We start from the raw sequence: 20086 nt of genomic DNA on the forward strand, positions 1-20086 counted from the left end.
GAAGCTGGTGAACTGGCTCGAGCCAGTCCACCAGGTGATCCAAGTCCGTCAGGAGCCCAGCTGGACCAGGACCGAGCCGCCCGCAAAAAGAGGCAAAAAGAAAACACGGTGTTCAGATGGAGGAAAAAAAAAAAGTGAAATGAAAATGTTTTATTTATTTAAAGCATTGTAAATCAATTTTTTTAAAAAATATTTAGAAAGATTAAAAAAAAAACATTGTAATAAACCCCCAACCCGCCTTTCGTCACCCAAACCGTGCCCCCTTCTGGAGCGCGAGCCGGAAATTAGGCATTTAAATGTGAACGTTAGATTCGTGGAATTTGATGTCATATTATACAGCAAAGTGTTATATGGGAAAAAATCACATTTATTTGTAATTAACCTGTAGTACTACCGGGTAGATATCATATTCACAAAACCAACTGCTCTCATACTGTTCTACTTTTTTTAAAGCTTAGAAGAGGGAAATGAAATATTACTTGAAGTCCATTAAAAACGTGAAAAAAAGGTAAAAACACAATTACAAAAATCAACACAAATTCTTCAACACAAATAGTGAAGAATTTTAACTTTCGTATTCTGATTTGTAAGTACCCCTGGCAGGGTATTGTCTTGTGTTTTTATTATTTTTTGTTCACATCCTTTTTAGATATCTTTTTTTCCCTTTGTGTTATTTGATGTTCTATAGAAGCCCGAAAAGTGTTCACTTTGCTCTCGTTACAATACCATGCGATCAGAATTTAAAAGTAACGATGAGATATAATTATTTAAAAGACTTAAAACTTGTATAAATAATTAAAAAAAAACTATGTTATGAATGAGAAACAAAGAAAATGTACAGCTCTGTATCCAAGCTCAATTTGATTTACAAGGAATCTCGTACAGCTAGAGTGAAGATTATAATAATACAAAATGATGGATTAAGCTGCGATACAAATGTAGAACAATATCCACCTTTTATATAACAGATGGTGAAGCTATTTTCTAATACTCTTAATATATATTGAGAAATGTTTCTCTCTAGCTGCTCGTCTCCTGAGGCAGAGATCCCAGTCTCGGCCCTGAACTGGCCGCACACCTCTGCTTTTGATCCATTTCACAACTGAACTCTCAGCTGGCTAAATAATAGTAGTCATATAAACTGAGACAGTTACGTGGCAACATCCAATGAGTTTAAGAGCTAAAAACTATCGCATCTCATCAATAAAATCTCCCAACGGTGAGCCAGAAACAAACCTGGTAAATATTCCAATGGAGCAACTCGTTCATTCGATTAATGCTTCAATTAAGTAATTAAGCTTGGCTGGAAGGAAAACCAGTGGGCATGTGGACCCCCAGGACCAGGACCTTGTCTTAAGGAACATGTGGTTTTATGTCAAAATATTGTGCGCACATCCCAAAAATTTTCAGAAGACTGATCACAGTAATGTTACTGATTGGTCAACCCATCGCCAATTTACTGATCCCTATATTTGTACCAATTTCTTAACACAGCTTCGTCGTGTAGAGTTACCATAAAGGTTTAGTGAACTTTCCCTATACTAAAATGATTATTTCTTCTCAGTTTGGGGTTGAGATGTAACAGGGCAAAGTCCAGGTTTTTAGTTGCCGAGGAGTTGGGGATCTCCCAGGCTAGGTGTTAGGATCACTGGTCACTTTCTGGGTTGTACAGTATGTGTTGATTTTAACAACCGTGTACAAAGGTAAGAACCAGACGCTGGGTGTTTGAGAAGATAAAGGGGTAATATTGCTTACTTGTGCTGCTTTTCACTGAGACATACAATTTCACCCAGAAATGGATGCAAGTCCTATGCAATGGGAGTCTCTACTTGTTATGATACTAAAAAGCCCAATGTTCTAATTTTTTCTTGCAAAGTTAAAATCAATCATTAACCCAAGAACAACGTTTTGCGTCATCTGCTGTGGCACACTGACCAAAAGAGAGTAAGAAGATCACCGAAGTGTCCGCCTGGGACGAAGTGCACAGTACAGTGGGAGCATGAAGGCTGTCCCAGCCCTGGTGGTGAGTTTCACTCAGGGGGAGCAGGCTGCACTGAGGGGACATCAGATGACTGGTCTTCTTGCTCCTGCTTCGGGTGACTGGAATTGGAGAGACTCGTGGGCTCAGAGGGCACGCTTGGATTACTGGAATCGCTGGGTTTATCATCTTCAGGCATTTTTTCATTTGATCCTGGCGGGTGTCCAGAGGTGGGGCTGACTGGCACATTCCTGTACACGGAGCTTTTTTTGTCCATGTTATAATAAATCTGCAGAAACCAAAGCTGGAGATTAATACACAATCCAGTGAACAAAAAAAAATCCCTTTATACCTAAGGTTATCGAGCAATGTGTGTACCAGTGTCATCCTGGTACTGTGTTCTTAGCTAACCAACACTCTGAACCCTGTTCTTGATCATGGTCACTTTGTGGGATTGTCTTGAGACCTGGACAGGGGCCCACACTGCGGAAGTCTAGGAACTCACCTCATCTTCAGCATCAGCCAGCTGATACTCCATAAATTTGACAATCTTCCAAAATTCAGGTCTTTTTCTTGGCTCGAGCGTCCAGCAGGATTTCATCATATTGTAGCTAATTGGGAAATGAATGAAAGTAAAATGTAGATCTATTTACTGAGCCCAGGGATACCATTTTAATGCCAGGCAGGTACTGTATATGTCAGTTTCCTAATTCTATATATATTTAAAAAAAGGAAAAAGTTCAAAGAATTGTCCACAAATTAGACAAAAATATCTGCAGTATAGATTTGACCCAGTTCACAGCAGCAACAGAACAAGCGCTTTCACTGTTTGTGAGTCTCTAAGTACAGTAAGCCATCTGTGGTCTCTGAAGAGTAGGAGGCAGCGTGTCGGTTAAGACACTTACACGGCCTGGCTTGCATAGTAAGGCTGATCCATCTTAAATCCACTCTGAATCAACGAATAGAAGTGTCGGTCCACCTTCATCCCAGGATAAGGGTTCACACCTAAGAAAAAAAGGCCAAGACAGAGAGAAAGAGAATGATCAGCATGTCATTCCTAATCACATAGATTGACCTATATTCCAGCAGCTGCTCCTGGGGATTGAGATTGTAAATCTGTGCGTTGGACATACCGAGGGAAAAGATCTCCCACAGCAGAATCCCATAAGACCAAACGTCACTCTGCATGGTGTAGATTCCATCAAACAGACTCTCTGGGGCCATCCACTTCACAGGCAGCCTGACCTGCAGACACACCCCCCCCCCCCCCACTGTGAACAGGACATAGACCGGATGCACAGTATTCTCTTACAGGTCATTGCCCACATCCATGGGCGTCTGTATGGCAGCATTAAATACCGTCAGGAATCATAGTGTCATGTATGAAAGTGGACAGCACATCAACTGAGCCAATTGTCAGTCGATGAATACAAAGTGAAAATGATACTCATAGAAAAGGAAAAGAAAACTTACATTGCCCTTTACAACATAGTTTGAATCATTCATGATGTCCCTGGCTAATCCGAAGTCGCCGATCTTTACCAGTTTTCCGTGAGTAACCAATACATTCCTGGCGGCGAGATCTCTGTGAATGCACTGTGGAAACATTGGCAGGGAGTTAAAGACGTTGATCTTTGGCAAAGCATTGAACGCTCTTCATGTGCTGGAGGTGAACACACCTGAAACGTAACCTTTAACTCTTTCATTCAAAAGAAAGATCCCAACAGAAATTGAATTGGCAGAGAACAAAGAAAATCTATTACTGTAGTAAAGCATGCAACTTTTCTGTTTATTAAAAAAAATAGTATATGTTTATAAACAGCCTTTACAAGAAATCTCCTAAACTGTAATCATTTATCAATAAAACAGTGCAGGCAGGAAGTCTCTCTGATCAGAGATCTTTGGAGCAGGCACTTTCAGCACCAGGCTGAAACTGGACAGCTCCCAGCATGCCAGGCTGGGTTCAGCACTATGCTTTGTGAACAGCGACCACTGTTACAGAAGACAATGGCACTGTCGGCTCAGTCAACTTGCTGGGGTAAGCAGCTGCTTAATGCCGTCCACTCTATGTGGTACATCATGACACTACTTTATGTATACACTATGATACACAAATGAGTGAAGTAGGCCTAGAGCTCTCAACAGAGCTCTTCAGCGATAAAACTTACATTCTTTGAGGCAAGAAATTCCATCCCTTTTGCCACCTGATAGGAAAAACCGAGAAGGTCGTCGTACGTGAGTATGTTCAGTTCTTCTTCCTCATACTGGTCCAGATTTTTATACATCCCTGTAACATAGGAGAAGGAAACTTTATAGCAGACCACTGACTTGCAGCGCCACCACATATAGTGTTTCAGCACTGTAAAAAGTAAACATCCTGGTGCTAAATCCATTCATTCTCATGCCGTTCCTGACCTGCTGCACAAAACAGCTGTTCCTCGGATCTAAGGAAGCTTTACATTAAAGTGATCCTCACCATCCGAGACCACGTCTCCTGTGTCGCTCAGACTGAGGAGTCTTTCTGCTTCCCCGACTCTTTCTGTGACATCACGCGCTCTATGCATCGGGACGTAGTTGTTTTTGTGACTCATAGGATCATTTCTGAGGAAGACCAAATCATCATGATAGTTCTGAACACCACTGTTAGTGTTACTTACATTTCTACTTAAAAATGCAAGTGAAGTTGAGAAGACATACCTGAAAACGTGCTCAGATTGGAAGTTATGATACAAACAGCTGTAGCGATTTTTAGTGAAGACATCCGTTAGAGACTTGTGAAACGTTTCCCTGTTGTCCCTCAGGTAATTTAGAAGGTCCCCTTTGGTGCAGTATTGAAAGATCAGGTAAGTTGGTCCTGTAACACGAATATGGTGGAAATGTTAAATCAGTGTCTAGTTCCACTAATGTCTCTTCAGTGCAGAGAGAAGAACCTGCCTGACAATGAGAGTGTGTGCGCATGCATATCTGTGTCACCGTTTCCTCATACAAACACATCTCTGCACAGCCCTCGTTATTTTAATACATTAAAGCAGATTTTAATCTGTTGATGTAATACTTGACTGTTGCCAACAGAAATGACAATGGAGCCAAGCTAAGATGTTGATTCACAGTTAAATGTGACCTCAGACGCTTCTTGCTATCTCATGCCCACGGTCATGCCCATGTGGGATCTGACTGCAGTGATCAGCCTGTCTGTGGCCTCACTGGCACAACATGAGGACACACAGACATGCCCAGAGTCCAGGACTCTGACTGCAGTGATCAGCCTGTCTGTGGCCTCATTGGCACAACATGAGCACACACGCTGGCTATCAGAATGGCTCCCGGGATCAACCATATGTGCTCCCTGTAACATCATCATTGAAATTGTTGATCTTTTGATTGGCAACAGAGGAATCTGTCCATCAGGGTAAAAGCAGCGGCAGTCTTGGAATACCTGAGCCCGTGCAAGCCCCCAGCAGGTTGACTATGTTTTCATGTCTGCCAACGTGTGTCATCATCTTTAGCTCGGACATCAGGGCTTCCTTCTCGGAGGACTGGTGTTTCTCTGCTCGACAGGAACAGGAAGTAGATTAATGTGATAAGTGTGGTGTTTATGCTGGTACAGTATGTCTATATTTTAAAAGTGTAAATTAATGCAGTGTTGTTCCTACTACATTTGACTTGTGAAAAACCTGAAATCCTTTAGCGCAGATAGCGGTTCTGTTCATAAAAATAAGAAGCCTTTCATTATAAGCTGTGAGACAGTAGTTTTAAACAGTTTAAGGACTGAATGAGTTTTACACCTCTGGCAACCCATAGCAACCAAATTATAACAGCTTAACACTCCTAAAAAGAGAATAATAATGTTGTAAGGACTAAAAAGTCTGCAAGTAAGTGCACAAATAACTTCAGTTTTTAAATGTTTACGTCAAAAAGGGAAACAGAAAATGATCGTGTCATAACCTCACTGACTTATAAAGACTATTAATAATCCATACACTAGCAGTGAACAAAAGCAGTGCAAAGCCCTTAGGACACTTTGAGCCATACTGCTGTGGCAATGGGTCCTGCACGTTTTTAACTTGACTCTAAAGAAACTGAACAGAGGGGCCACTGTACGAAGAGACAGAGGTGTGATGGTTAGTTCAACAGCTTAGGGAAGCTGTTTCCTGTTCTTCAGACAGCCGTTGTCCTTAACTGCACAAAGCAAGGGGCTGTGGCTCTGACATCCCAGTCATCTTTGATACTCTCTGTGTTGCCACATTCTCCACAGAGCTACAGTCTAACGCCGCTCTCAGGGAGGCAGCAGCTGTGAGTGGTGGGTAGGCATCTGAAAAATAAATACCCTTCTCCGATTTCCCAGTGCCTGGACACGGGCGAGCTGAAAGCAGGGGCAGAGGAGACACAAGGACAGCAGCTGTTTGGGGAAGAAAGCTGCAGACAAAGACCAGCAACATGTTATCTTTTTGCTCTGGGCAGAAAAACAGCTTAACAGAAGAAGAAGGACACAGAGTGTGTAACTGCTGCACAGTCTGGTCTTGCAGGCCAGAGGCAACCCTCCAGCTCCAGGGCGCCTCCCAGTGACTGCTAGAGCGATCTGCAACAGCTAGCAAGTGGTCAGCAGGCATGTCAATGCAGACTGAAGCAAACAGCCCTCTAGACTGTACTCCTGTTCTTACATGTATCACAGGGGAAAATGGAAAGTGTATGGCAGTGGATTGTACCTGTGTAACTAAAGGTGATTATGTGGGTTTCTTGTTCCATTAAGGCACAAATGTTAACGGGGCTTTAGTAGAAACACGCCCGATTGAGCACTCAGTATTATTTTTGTCCAGGCAAAAAAAAACACCAACAGATTCCTAATGCCTGTTTTGGGACACCCATCTTATGTGAAATGTTTTAGGGCAGTTAAAAGGTGGTGGTGAGGGGTGGGAAAATAGATTTGGAGGTTGTCAGACATAGGGGGTTTCTGAGTTGGGTTTCATGTAATAATAAACTGGATTTTATTAAAATTTAAAATATTATAAAAAATAAATAAGAACACATGAGGGACCAGATTCAGTCAGTTGCTTGATGCAGTGACAGACTTTGTAGCTGAGCCTGCCGAGAGTAACGCATAGAAGGTAACATCGACATGCACACTGAAAAGCGCTGTTTTCATGGCAGCTGGGACAGCTATAAGAGGAGAAGCTCAGTGCTGGTAAAGAGGCAGGTGGGAATGTTTCACAGTGTTGTGAACATCAACTAACAAAGACAAAAGAGGGTGCATCAGTACCTGTCCAAACTGGTTTTCTCCCCTGAAGCATTTTTAGCGAATGAAACTCTTGGAACAAATGCTACCTATCCAGTAATAATAATACACAATATTCTTGTTGTCAAACACTTGATGCATGATGTCACCTAAATCTCCATTTGAATGTATTGGAGCATGGCTCTCCGATCCTGCTTCTGGAGGTTGCTCAAACATGACTTAGAAAAGTAACCTGCAGACACACAGGCCCTCCAGGAAGAGGATTGGACACCTTGGTTTGAGATAAATGGCCTTTTTAAACCCATTCATCCATGAACAGCGCTGCTCGATTTACCTTTGAGCATTTTGACAGCCACTTGTAAGGACACTCCTGGCTTGCAGATTCCATAGGCAGTGGCTTCCACAACCTTCCCAAAGGCTCCTGATCCCAGCACTTTTCCTAAGGAATGCCAGGAGAGGTCAGATTCTGCCAGTAAGATGTCCTGAATGATTGCTATAGAAAGCCTGGGTGCTATGGGGAATTTGCTACAACCTTGGAATGTTTATTGATTTCATCTGCATGGTGATTTTTTTAAATTGTGATATAATTCCCGATGCATGCTCAGATGTTCCTATAACCCAGGATATTCCTTCATAGGGTCAGTGCTTCTGCTTCCAATTCCCTGCACACACTCTGGCCACGCGTTTAGCATCGGCATTTTCGATTTCTCTCTTCAACTTACCTAGCTCCAGGTTTTCTCTGGGGAATTCCCACTGTGGGTTGTAGTCCATGTTTTTGAAGTCGATGTAAATGTAGTCATTATCGGAGGATCCCAGAGGCTGCAATATTTGCATCTGGCTTTCGTATTTCGGTTTCTTAAAAAAAATTAAGTTGAAAAGTCACGTTTTGAAAAGAAGAATACGTCGATTCATTTTATTGATTCAATCAAATAAATAAATAAATGTCACAGAAGGTACCTTTCTAGTACACATGAAGATTAACAGGAGAGTGAGCATGACCACAAGGATTGACAGAAAGAGGTGTATGTAGTACACATCCCATAGTGATGTAGGAGGAACAGCTACAATAAACGAGACAAATACTGAGAAGATACAAATCAGTGCAAGCTTTAAATACATCTCTATACATGGACATAAGTGAAATAGCTGAGCTGATCTGAACAGAGTTGCCCTCTGCTACAATACTAAAAAATACTTGAAAAGATCATGCATGCATCAAAATCAAGATTTTTATCTGTTATAAAGCTGGAAGCAGTCAGAATTCGGTTTTTTTAGGTTGCTTTTATTTTTGACACTCAATCAATATAATCATTAAACAACAGGTGTTCATATTGTCCAAACTGCTCAGGTGAATTTATGCTGCTCCTGTGTGTTAAATGATGCGGAATTTCAATACTACATGTCTTTCAAACACAAGCTGGTGTCAGGAACTTACGAAGCTCGACACATGAAGAATTAAAAGAGTCAACACAGCACCGAACACTGGAGACTTCTGGCGGGTTGTTCAACTCTAAGACACTCGATTTCCTTTTGTGACAGAACATTTCTGCATCTTCCTCTTTCCCCTCAGAGATATTGTGTTTTTCTTTCCAAAACACATCATCTGAAGGCCTTTGAAGAAGAGTTGACGAAATTTTACACAGTATATACATAGCAATAACCATCACAGAATTACCACATATCGCTGACATCTGCTAGCAGAATTTTAACACGATCGTGATGAAATATCTTTTTTTCCAAACAACATTTTAGTTTCATGCAGAGTCAACCTGGAACTGAAAGAGTTACAAAATCCTGGCAATGCACGGGTAGCACACAAACATTTTGCACTCTTTTGCACACTGACTTGTTTGCTAATGTTAGTTTTCAGCCCCACAAATCATGACCGTAATTTACTGAGCACAGTCTCTCTTGATGCAATTGTTACACATGCACAAGACTCATGGAGAGACACAAAATCTTGCACATTTACCACACACCTATAAAATAATTATTTAAAGATTACAACCAGCGCCCACTCCATAAGCTAAAGACATGAATAAGAAATAAGGACTGCACACCTGACAAAGAAGATCGAGCGCATATTACTAGAATAATACATAATAGATAATAATAGACACTAGAAGTTACATTTTATCTTTAGTTAATGAGGATTATAATTGTTTAATTAGTTAGCATTGACAGCATATATAATGATGGATACACAAATTAAAACCATACACACCTTACAGTATTACTTGTATACCACTTGATTTGTGGTGTCGGGTAACCCTGTGAACTGCATTCAAATCTAAGCCCCTGGCCTTCACTTCTAGGTAATAATGTGAGCTGCGGTGGTGTTGGTTTTGCTGTGGAAAGAAGCAAGAATTTGACTGACAGCAACAGATAGATAGATTAGATGCAGGTCACGGAGTTCTCCTCGCCGTTAACAACAGTGTTTTCTATCTAACCTTCTCTGGAAGGGGCACCTGTTTGAATAAGAGTTTTGTACACAAACTGGGCTTTTCAGCCCAGTTTGATGGCTGGAGTTTGTGCTGCAACTCTAATTGCTAAATGTGGAAACTACATCGGGGCTCTCTTCTTTTTGCTTTGGCTCACAGTGACAAAACCACAGCACCCACGAGGGGAGAAGGAGGAGGTGTGAGCAGGCTTGTCTGATTTTTTGATTAAGTAACCTGTCAAGCTAAGTTGCTACCAGAAACCTCCAGGGGGCTCAACGTCAATCAGAGGAGAGACGCGTCTCTTGCTGATGTCGCCACTAGCCTTCCCTGGGCGTCGCTGTTTCACTGGAAGCCAAGAAAGAACCAACCCCAACCCCACCCTCAGGGGTGCACCCTGGCACAGCCAAACCCACTGACCTGCTGGGAAGGCCAGACCTACACTCCTCTTCCTTGTCAACACTTATCAGCAGGCCCAGTCCTCTGTGCAATAACGAGCCCTACCTTACCTTTCACACAGAGCGACAGATTTTTCATTACGTTGACGTCATCGTTTTCGGCATAAAACCGATACAGTCCTGGGAGATTCCGATGATCACAGTATTTAAAAGTCCTGTCAAAACAGAGAAAATAAGCCTGCTTCCCATAATATCATCCCAATGGCCTGTATTCAAAGCTGAGGTCAGAGATGCAGTGTGATCATTTGGCGTGTTGTTAATATAACTGGGTGTAGAGCCCGGCCTGTTAAAATCCCACTGCTTCTTCAGCCCGTTCCGAATCACGAGCAGTGGTGAGTACATTTAATGAGCACACTATGTTTCTAAAGTATTTCCCCATAGTTTTAAAATAGTACTTAAAATGTATTACATCTGAAAAATACTATTTCTTTCAGAAGTCTTAAAATGGTCTTTTTTTCTTCTGTTTCAGATGTTTTCCGTTTACAGTACAGGTTGTTGCAGTTTTAATGACTCTCAGGATATATATCCTTAAGAAATATATATATATATATCTGTTGTTAAAATGTAAAACATTACATAAAATTAAATCAAAATGAAATACAAATCCTGATATGTAAAAAAGTCACATACTACTTCCTACAAAGTAGTTTACATTTTTCACAGGTCCCTGCTGCCAAAACGTGAACTCAATTTCTGGTAGAAGTACAGCTCTCAGATATGAGATAACTACCTGCTTCCATTAAAAGGATTTGAGTCCTCACAGTCTTGACGGGCTCCCGACGGAGAGACCCATTTACATCTCACGTCAGGGTATGACGATAATACGATTTCAAAGCAGAATTTGTCATCACGCTGAATTGCATTATTTTCCTTCATTTGCAATATATTGATAAACCCTCTTTCTGCAATGAAAAAAACAGGATCATAAATTAACTTTCCAGCATGGCCATAATCAGATGGTATGACTCATAATCAATGAATGTACCTTAACTTTTGCTTTTATTCCAACTCTGCTCTTAATGTAATCTTAAATCTACTAGTTACTAACTTATTGGACCAATCTAGCAGATTCTATCAGCTCTTCAGGTGCTAGTGTGCTTTGAAGAGACCTAGGCAACTTGCTGTCGCACCAGCCCCATGTTCTAAAAGCACTGAAGCTCAAATTCAATCAGGAGTGTGGAGTCTTGATGTCCTTAGAGGACGTTAAATATGAGATGGCAGAACAGAACCAAAAAACTGACCAAAGAGAATTTTACAGCACCCTTCCAAAATGTTAACACCTGCCAGGAAGACAAAAATAAGCCACGAAAAAAATAAAGGAATGAAAAACTTTTCTAACAGCTCAACTCACCAACAACCTGAATGCTTGTGGATATAGATGCATTCTTTGGAGATCTGCATGTGTAATTGCCACTATCTTCAGAGCTTACTGAATCAAAGTATAAGTACATTTGCCTCAGTCGGGGGTAAGAGTCTTCATAGTATCGCACCTAAATGGCATTTCAAAAATAAAACAGAGAAAACACACATATACATGTTTACTGCAAGTACAGTATACTGCATATAAAACCAACATTTCCATGTCCTTCATTCATTAATTGACATTTTACATGATGTCTTACCTTTACTGGTTTATCTGAGGTCCAGGATAGAGGTTCTTTATAGTTTTTATCACTGCAACGTAAAAGCAGTGCTTGGCCAGTTTTTATAAATACTTGAGGTACATATCCTGTTCTGTCCAAAGAACGGAGATCTGAAATAAAGAGAGACAAGAAATGATTTTCAGGTTTTTTTTCTGTTCTGCTCTAGGTGTGCAGATAAAAAAAAACATCATAAAAATATGTATCACACTGACAACTGCGTAGAAAACACGAATGCAGCTTTTAACAAATGTAGTCTCTTCAGCAGAATTAAAATGGTACAACATGAAAGATTAATTTTTGACCTTGGAACCTCAGATCAGGGTCCACTCGAGTGAGCCCTGCAAGGATCCGTATCAGAACACCTGTGTTATGCAATCTTTTGACAGAACCTCAGTTTCTGACATGACTAGCAACCTCATCACAATCCGCAGATGACAAAATTAGAAGCATAAACTGAAACACGAGGGAAATCATAAAGATTTTAGATGAGATCTCAAACTGGAAGCGATATGACAAACGCAACTTGACAATATCCCACGCACGTATGGAGAACACACAATACAAATCTCAGATGGCTGGAAGCTTTGAGAATCGCAGTAGTATGTAACAGTGGCAGGAAGCTGGACAGTGCACAATGCAGTGGAGCCACATACCGTAATCGTACAGCCTGGAGCACTCCTCGCCAACTTCATTTCTCGCACAGCACAAAACTCTGTTTTCTTTGATATCATAAGCTGAAATCGTAGCAAACACTTTCACAAGTCCTTCAGAGACGGCATTTTGGCGTTCTGTGTAAATTTCAAGGTATCCGGTTTTCAGTTCACAGCTCTGACTACATTATGTATAAAAACAAAACACGTTCATGAATACTTAGCGTCTCTTGTCAGTGATGCACAGCTCATATTTACTAATTATTTTTTTTTGGGGGGGGGCAGCTGAATATTATTTTGCAATACAAGTAAACACGATGAAAATTATCAGATCGGGAAATGCACATCTCTGAAGCAAATGAAACCAATCAAAACATGACTTCAGATAAAAGTCACAAACAGGTTAGTATTGTTATTCTACTGATCATTAACCCTTCAGGGGCAACAGTGCCAAGTCCATTCCACTTCTTCAACACATCACAGATGATCGTACAGCACATGTGCACACAGTATAAAGCAACGGAACGTCGCACATCTAGTAATACAACAGATGCAACAAATTACATTTAAAAAAATGTTTAAAGATGTCGGCCATCATAAATAAAGTGTTAAATCAGGCAAACGCCTGTCAGGAAAACAGACCCACGCCTACCTTTGGGAGAGACAGCCATACCACTTAAGTTGTGGTTCAGGATACCCCTCCGAACTGAACTGTAACCGAAGAGCGTACCCTTCAGCGCTGGGCAATAGTTTTATTTGAGGCGGTGTTGGTCGTCCTGTGCACAGAACCAAAAGCCAAACAAATAAGCAAACAGGCCTGTTATTTTGGACTGGGCGAGCAACTGAAAAAAAAAAAGTGGAAGGCTTTTCCTGCGCCCTTTGGTGTGTGTAGGAAGGAAAGAATAGATGTACTACTGCGTATATTTAATTCATCTCGGAGGTTATTGCCGTCAGACATTTTTAGCTGGCGACTTCAACCTGGAAAAGATTTGGAAATCATCTCCCTCCTCTTTCCCCCTACTCGTCTCTCCCCGGGAAAGGGTGGGATACGAGGTGGTCAAAGGCTACTCACGCTTCAGCCAGAGAGAAAACGCCACGGAATAGCCAAAGCTGCCGTTCTGGAGACAAAGGATATGGATTCCGGCATGGCTCTCGTTTGCCTGGGGAATCACAAACGCGTGGCTGTTCCTGGGGAGAAAAGAGCTCCACTGCTCAATTCCTAGAATTTACGTGGTCGGACTGCTGTCCCCTCGGCTGCAGGAGGTCAGCATTTCGAACCGTTCTTGCACTACAGCAAATCTGGATTCTTGAATAATCGTGGACGGGGAAAGAAATATTTATCTTTTAAGAAAAAGAAGGACAGTACCTGAAACCAATTATCTTTTCGGGGATCTCCCCTGAAATGTCTTACGTTTCATCACCGTGTCTTTATACATCAGATTATTGATTTACGTTCTGTTACTCGGGACAACGAATGAACTTTCTCTCCCGCTTTGTCCGGAGTAGTATGTCTGGAGTTTTGACGAAAGGGTGAGCTGCTCACCGGGACAGACTTGAAACGCCAACTTTAATTTAACAGCAACGAGAAAGTTTGTGAAATTCGGACCTCTAGACATCATGGTTTGAAAGGCTAGAAGAATTGAAATCACTTGCTGTCAGTCAAATGCATTTGAAATCTTCTATTTTTTCCCATGTCTGTCCCCCTCTCCTATCAATATTTATACATTAGTAGTTCAGGTGGGCAGCTGCGTCAGCATGCGTGGGCTGCAAAGGAACAAGTAATAGGTTTATTCCATGCTGAAAAAAAGAAGAAAGAGAACACAACGTTTCGGCTGTGGAGCCTTCATACATTATTTACAGTTAACTACGTATCTACCTACGTATTATATTACTTTAAACCGCCAGATGTCAGTATAGGCCACTACAGATACCTGACAGCAGTGGCCAGAGTTCAAAATAAGCCACCTTTAGCGTAAGACCCAGTCTCATAATGCAGTAGTTTTATTGCTTTTTCTTTGAAGGCGTGTTTGACGTTTTATTTTTAATTTAAAGTGTCAAGCATAATATTCTTCATTGCACCGATTTCTAGAAGGTTTGTAAATGAAAGAACAGGTAATAGGTTTATTCCATGCTGAAAAGAGAAGAAAAACACAACGTTTCGGCCGTGGAGCCTTCTTCATCTGAAGAAGCCAAACTTGTTTTCTTTCTTCTCTTTTTTTTTTAAATTTAAAATAAAACGTCAAACATCCCTTCAATGACAAATATTTATAAAAATACGTACCTGTCCCGGTAGGAAAGGCATTCTCCCCTTTCCTTATGTTGCCAGTAACAATCAACGTGTTCTGTACTGTTCAGCTGCGCCTGTACTTCAACAGTTTCGTGTTTCTCGATTTCCATTTTGGTCAGCTTCTCCACGGGAGAGACACAGGTCCCGTTCTGCATTTTTAGCACGGAAGCTCCACATGAGATTTTCGACCTGACACTCTAAATAAGAAAAACAACAGCATTTTGTTTTTCTTTCACGAGTTACGATTCGAAATTTCTGGTTAACGAAGGGCGTGGAAAGACCCGGGCCTTTATTAAAATATATTAAATTAGCAAACCAGTTATCAGAATATGTAATATGACAAACGAATACACTTTCCCTTCTTTCTTTTAAGCCTCTGGTTTAATTTGAGCTGGGTGTGTTGAAACATTCCCTCATTAAGATTTGCATGTGTCGCTCGTGAGCTGAGCTAGCAGAAAGGACGACTAATTCGGTACTAGTTAGGGGAGGCGCGGTACCATTTTTTTTTCTGATTCCAGCATGGCAGTCTCGGCCTCGGAGACACTAAAACCCCGCTTAATTTGGTGAGTGAATGGCTTTAAAACAACCGAAATCTCACATGGAATGCAAAAGAAAAGAGAAATCACTCCTCTACAGGCCCCTGGAAGTGTAGCTCTCGTTGGAAACACTGCCAGCACAATATAGGCAGTTCTTCGGTAAGACGAGCTCCACATGGCCATCGGGGGACAATCAGAGGAGTCTCAGATCTGTAGCTCTGCTGCAGACTACACCGCACTGGGTACACAAGGACGTCGTGCCAGGCTTCACTGCCAGAGAAGGGGTGACTTTCAGATCCCCAGAGTCTTCTTCAAATCAGTCGTCTCTCTTACCTTACGCGTCACGAAACATTGGACTTGGGGCACCGTCCCACCGCCTGGCGCTTCAGCCGACAGCAGCGGAAGAGTGACAGCTGCAATATACAGAAAGCGTCCGCTGAGTAACTCCAGGCAAGCAGCAGGGACGATTCACTGAAGCACTCGATGGGCTGGAGTAGTGTACCGAACGTCTTGGTCGTATAGGTGCCCAGCTTGTCCAGTTAGGCAAAGAATGAGTCCAACTGTGTAATGAGCTCAGATCGATAAAAAAAGAGACGGTCTACTGGCCATCCGTGACTGTGGTATCGTTGCCATGGTTTACAGGCAAGATCAGAAACTTCCAAGCGACCTTCTCTTTCACAGCTGAAATAACATCTTCAGTGACAAAACTTGTCTGGCAGTGAAAGGAATTTGCCAAATTGATATTTTTGCCCAATTGCTCTGAACCCAAATCTGTAGATTTGACTGAGCCTGTTTTCGCAGCTGCCGTCGATCAGACCGGGTGAACAGGTTGTTTTGTGGAGAGCCGGCGGAAATTATGGTCAATAAATAAATTAATAAATTCATTTATTAAATTGCCGGCGGAAATTACGGTCAATAAATGAAGAAATTCGTTTATTAATTTGAGTTAAACAGCAACGTTGCAATCTGTGACATTGAAAATAAATGTTAGGTTCGTTTTTTATGTTTTGTGTAGAGCTTGCATGTAGTCATAAAGGATTATAGGTGCTGCGTACTGTATACAGGCAGGAGTATTTTGTTCGTTGACAGACTCATTCGATTATTTTCATATCCGTTTTAACGTCAGAGCTGAAAGTCAAATAATTACTCAGCAAGACGCCTAAGTGGTGCATATTATAACTTCTAAAATTACAAACGGTTACGTCTCTTCGCTATAAATTTGTGTCAATAGTTTTTATTATTGGGTGACTTTAAATTTTTTTTTTAAAGTGTTTACAACCGTTTGGTTTTGAGCGCAGCTAGGAATGACACAAAAACCGTCCACCAACAAGATCACGATTTAAGAAGAAGATATTGTGGTATTAAAACTAAAATGTGCGTCCGTCATAGTTTTAGGTCAAAACACTGCTCTTAAGCATAAGATCAAGGCCTTGTTTAGCATCTTTGCGGTTTTTGGTGTACTGGGTATTGATATATTTAGAAATGGCGATATAGAACTTGTTACTACTATCTTTCAACGGATTTTAATGAACTGTTCTTCATCGCTGCCTTTATTTGAATCTTTATGCTCTCACTTAAGAAAATCGAGAACGGAAAAGTCCCGTGGGTTGAATTATGTTTAATTGTAAAAATTACACGGTCAGTTAAACAAGGTCAACATTAATAGCTGCTGAACGAGCTGCTGAGATCATCGTAATTAAGAGAGGCGCTGCGGACCTGTTACGGTGTGTGTGTAAAAGATCAAGACTTTGACACAAATACCACAGTCATTCTGGAAAAAAAAACCGATTAACTCTGTGAAGCCGCAAGAGAATAGAACTGTTTACCATTTGCAGCATTGTGAATTCATTCAAAGCATCACATGGTAAATATCAAAGTGCCTTGATTCTGTCTGGACGCGATGGCGCTGCGCCTCACTTACCCAGCAGAACGATTTCCTTGCAGAAGGTTTGCATCGCAAATCGCCCCATTACCGTATATCAGCCTGTTTCATCGTGCACGTCCAAGAATGTGCACTAAAACAGAGAGCGAAGGACTTCAAAAAGAAGAACCTCGCACACGGCGCTGCCCGACAAAAGGTTACGCCTGCCCGTCTCTGCGTCACGTTACCAACTTTCAGTGGTGTTGAGGTGGAGCTCAACTCAGCTCATGAGCTGGAGAGCAGAGTCCACACACAATTCAGGTGCACTGTTCTGTATCTGAATTAGCATCCCCAAAGTGCAAGTACATTAAAACTGTGTAATTCCACCTGACCTGACCTTCAGTCCACACACTGCACATTCAATATATACTGTATTACTGTGCCACAGTCTTAATCCTGCTATTCACAATTATTTTCCTGCTTTAAAATTCGAGGATCCTGGTGCAGTTCCCTTCAAGGAAGGAAATTCAAACAGTTCAAGGAGGTTCAGGTGCAATTCTGCAGCAATGACCTCTCTTCGGTATATTTAATTACTGTTCCATCAAGCACACAAAACCAACCATAGCCGTCTACCCCGACAAACAAACAAAAAAACACACAAATCAAGTCAAATCAAGTAGATGCATGCTCACACTCGCCCACACAATTCCTCTCGCACAGCTTGAGCTTCCAAAGGCTATAATTGCTCTAAGTTTGACCATTTAATTTAGTATTGTAGATGATAGAGGAAAAAACTAAATTCATGCTGAGGAAAATGTGATAAGGAATCAATAAGATTTTAATGGGAAATCTGGTGGATTCGCTGCTGAAACACTTCCTATGGGTCGCTAAACCACATCATTTACTTTGAGCTGCCCTGATGAGGCTTTTGAACTTTCTACACTAATGTGAATTCATTGAATATGAATTGATACATTGTGAATGATGGGTGCAGTCTGGGACGCCCTGCAGGTGGACGGTGTCGGATTTAGCCTGTAAGTAAACCTGAGTGTCATCAACATAGCGGCAGCATGGACATACAAAACTGAAAGGCCTCAGCACAGAACCCTGAGGAACTCCATAACCGTCACAATGTCACAAGCATGACAAATGCTGATTTAAAGCAGTTTATTAATTGGGTTCTGTTATGTATTGACAAAAGTGGAAATGGTTTTGCAATTTAAACAGTTTTAATTAACATAACTTGTCAGGGACATTTGTTTACTGACTACATGAATCCTGTGGGACCACAATTCCTTAAATTCCTTAAGCCAGTCAACAGCCAAATCAAAGGATGTATCAGTGATCCCTAGATAATTTTTCATGTGCTCTTTTTTTAGCCTGTCACGAATGACAGTAACAACAGCTTCAGTTAAATCAGGAAGAAGAATATTAAGCCATCCAGCATTAGATATCATTGAGCAAATCATTCTCTTAACGAGTGCTGTTTCAGTAATGTCCTTGGTAAAATCATAACTGGGAAAGTTGAAAGAGCTAAATACTCGTAAGATTAAATCATAGATGTCCAAGGAATGGACCCGAAATTTGACTGGTACAGCAATAGTTTGATAAAATGGAATATTAAGAATACATAAAAGTTATTGAACAGGCATATTTTAATGAAAGAAGTGTCTTGATCATTATTTATACATGTATAAATGTTTTCATTTATAATACTCCTTGATCTAATAAATCTCATATGTTAGTCTTTAAAGTAATGAATGCATAACCTTTCAGTGCAAAACTTTCAGCCACCTCAATCCAATACCTGAATTCTTCAAACTGTATGCAAAGTAAACAACAACAACAACAACAACAACAACAACAACAACATATGATTCATGACTTTTCCAAAAGCAGTGAGGTGGAGGAATATACATAGTTCAAACATGTTTATTTAACTTCGTATCTTTAGCAATATTTTTATCTATATTTAAAAATCTATTGCTGGGTCAATGGCAGAACTCGAGCGCGGAAACAAGCACACTAGAGAGACAACGTTTCCCACAAGGAGAGTGCAAAGCTACCTCTGAAATTGAGGAGGGCACCGCTGAACTCCATAACAGAAGGCGCATCACAAGTAGGTGCGATCTCGTAGCGACACGTAACAAAGCACCCAGCACCGTCAGGGCAATGACCAACGATGCATAAATCTCAAACTGGTAAGCAGCGCTGATTCCTAGAATCCACCTGCCACCTCGCAGAGGCAGACTTTACGAAGTTACGGGGCTCGGTCGCCACAGCCTGGCCGTCCAAAACTGCGCGATACAAGACAGACGTATCGACTCGGAGCTCGGCTTGCTCTGCTCCCACCGCCTGCCGTCTGAGGTAGAGACAGGGCTACCACCTTCTGCTACACAGACTGGGAAGTGTCCCTCCCCAGATCAGAAGCGCACCTCCCTGTACTCACTCCCAGACCCTACCCTGAAGGTAAGGATCACCTACTGCACAGTAGTGTATTGTGAGTGCGGCACTGGCAGTATGTGGCTGTCACAGAGTAGCGCTGCCCGGACCCACACAGCCTAGCCAGGTCCATTTTATTTGGACCTAATCAGTCCACTTTATTTTTCCCTTCCACTTATCTAAAAAAAAAAAAAATCTCATTACGACTGTTAATATGCACATTTGTCGTACGGTGTTTTTCTCTTCCCCGATTCCTTCAAAGCGCGTCGCATTTGGCAGTGCCAGGGCGGAATTTCAGAGCGAATTGCGCGTAACTGCGCTACCTGGGGTCCCTGCTGGGCGCCGGTCTGTCTCAGTGCGCCATCCGATCAGCGGACAGAGCAGATTTGGAAACGCCACGGGGGGAAATTTTCTTGCCAGGACGGTGCAACCTGTCTGGAGACCACCACCACCTTTCTCGTGCTAACACAACCGAAAGGAAGTCCTTTTTTACTTTTTTGGGGGGGCTTTTTCGATCCGATCTCAAAACCTCCCCCCTACATTAAATCGGATTTTTAGGT

The 20086-nt window shown here is 41.6% G+C and overlaps 1 protein-coding gene across 2 annotated transcripts; it reads right to left on the minus strand.

The window, feature by feature from the left end:
- Positions 1-135: 135 nt before the first annotated feature.
- flt3 (fms related receptor tyrosine kinase 3) lies at positions 136-20024 on the minus strand. Of its 2 annotated transcripts, XM_088920410.1 has the most exons (24): positions 17145-17240; positions 15557-15636; positions 14682-14884; positions 13473-13588; positions 13053-13176; positions 12404-12582; positions 11730-11860; positions 11459-11597; positions 10838-11009; positions 10159-10262; positions 9436-9559; positions 8647-8822; positions 8169-8272; positions 7934-8066; positions 7546-7650; positions 5415-5525; positions 4676-4832; positions 4455-4579; positions 4147-4265; positions 3452-3574; positions 3112-3223; positions 2884-2983; positions 2484-2589; positions 136-2267 (listed from the first exon to the last, which is right to left on the minus strand). In XM_088920410.1, exons 1-24 carry the CDS (start codon positions 17191-17193, stop codon positions 2031-2033), a joined length of 3129 nt encoding a protein of 1042 aa, XP_088776536.1. In that variant the 5' UTR covers positions 17194-17240; the 3' UTR covers positions 136-2030. The 2 variants fall into 2 exon arrangements, with proteins under 2 accessions (XP_088776536.1, XP_088776537.1); XM_088920411.1 differs by lacking the exons at positions 15557-15636; positions 17145-17240 and adding an exon at positions 19850-20024.
- Between the last annotated feature and the right edge of the window lie 62 nt (positions 20025-20086).

The sequence above is a fragment of the Atractosteus spatula genome, chromosome 7, assembly GCF_055471065.1.
Source record: "Atractosteus spatula isolate fAtrSpa1 chromosome 7, fAtrSpa1.hap1, whole genome shotgun sequence".
Lineage (NCBI taxonomy): Eukaryota > Metazoa > Chordata > Actinopteri > Semionotiformes > Lepisosteidae > Atractosteus > Atractosteus spatula.

Coding starts and splice junctions, on each gene's coding strand:
- flt3 (XM_088920410.1), bottom strand. CDS start 17,193: ATGGGGCGATTTGCGATGCAAACCTTCTGCAAGGAAATCGTTCTGCTG. Junction 11,010..11,458: donor CACAAGCATTCAGGTTGTTG/GTGAGTTGAGCT, acceptor TTTTCATTGCAG/AAAGAGGGTTTATCAATATA. Junction 10,263..10,837: donor AATCCTTTTAATGGAAGCAG/GTAGTTATCTCA, acceptor CTGTTTTGACAG/GACTTTTAAATACTGTGATC.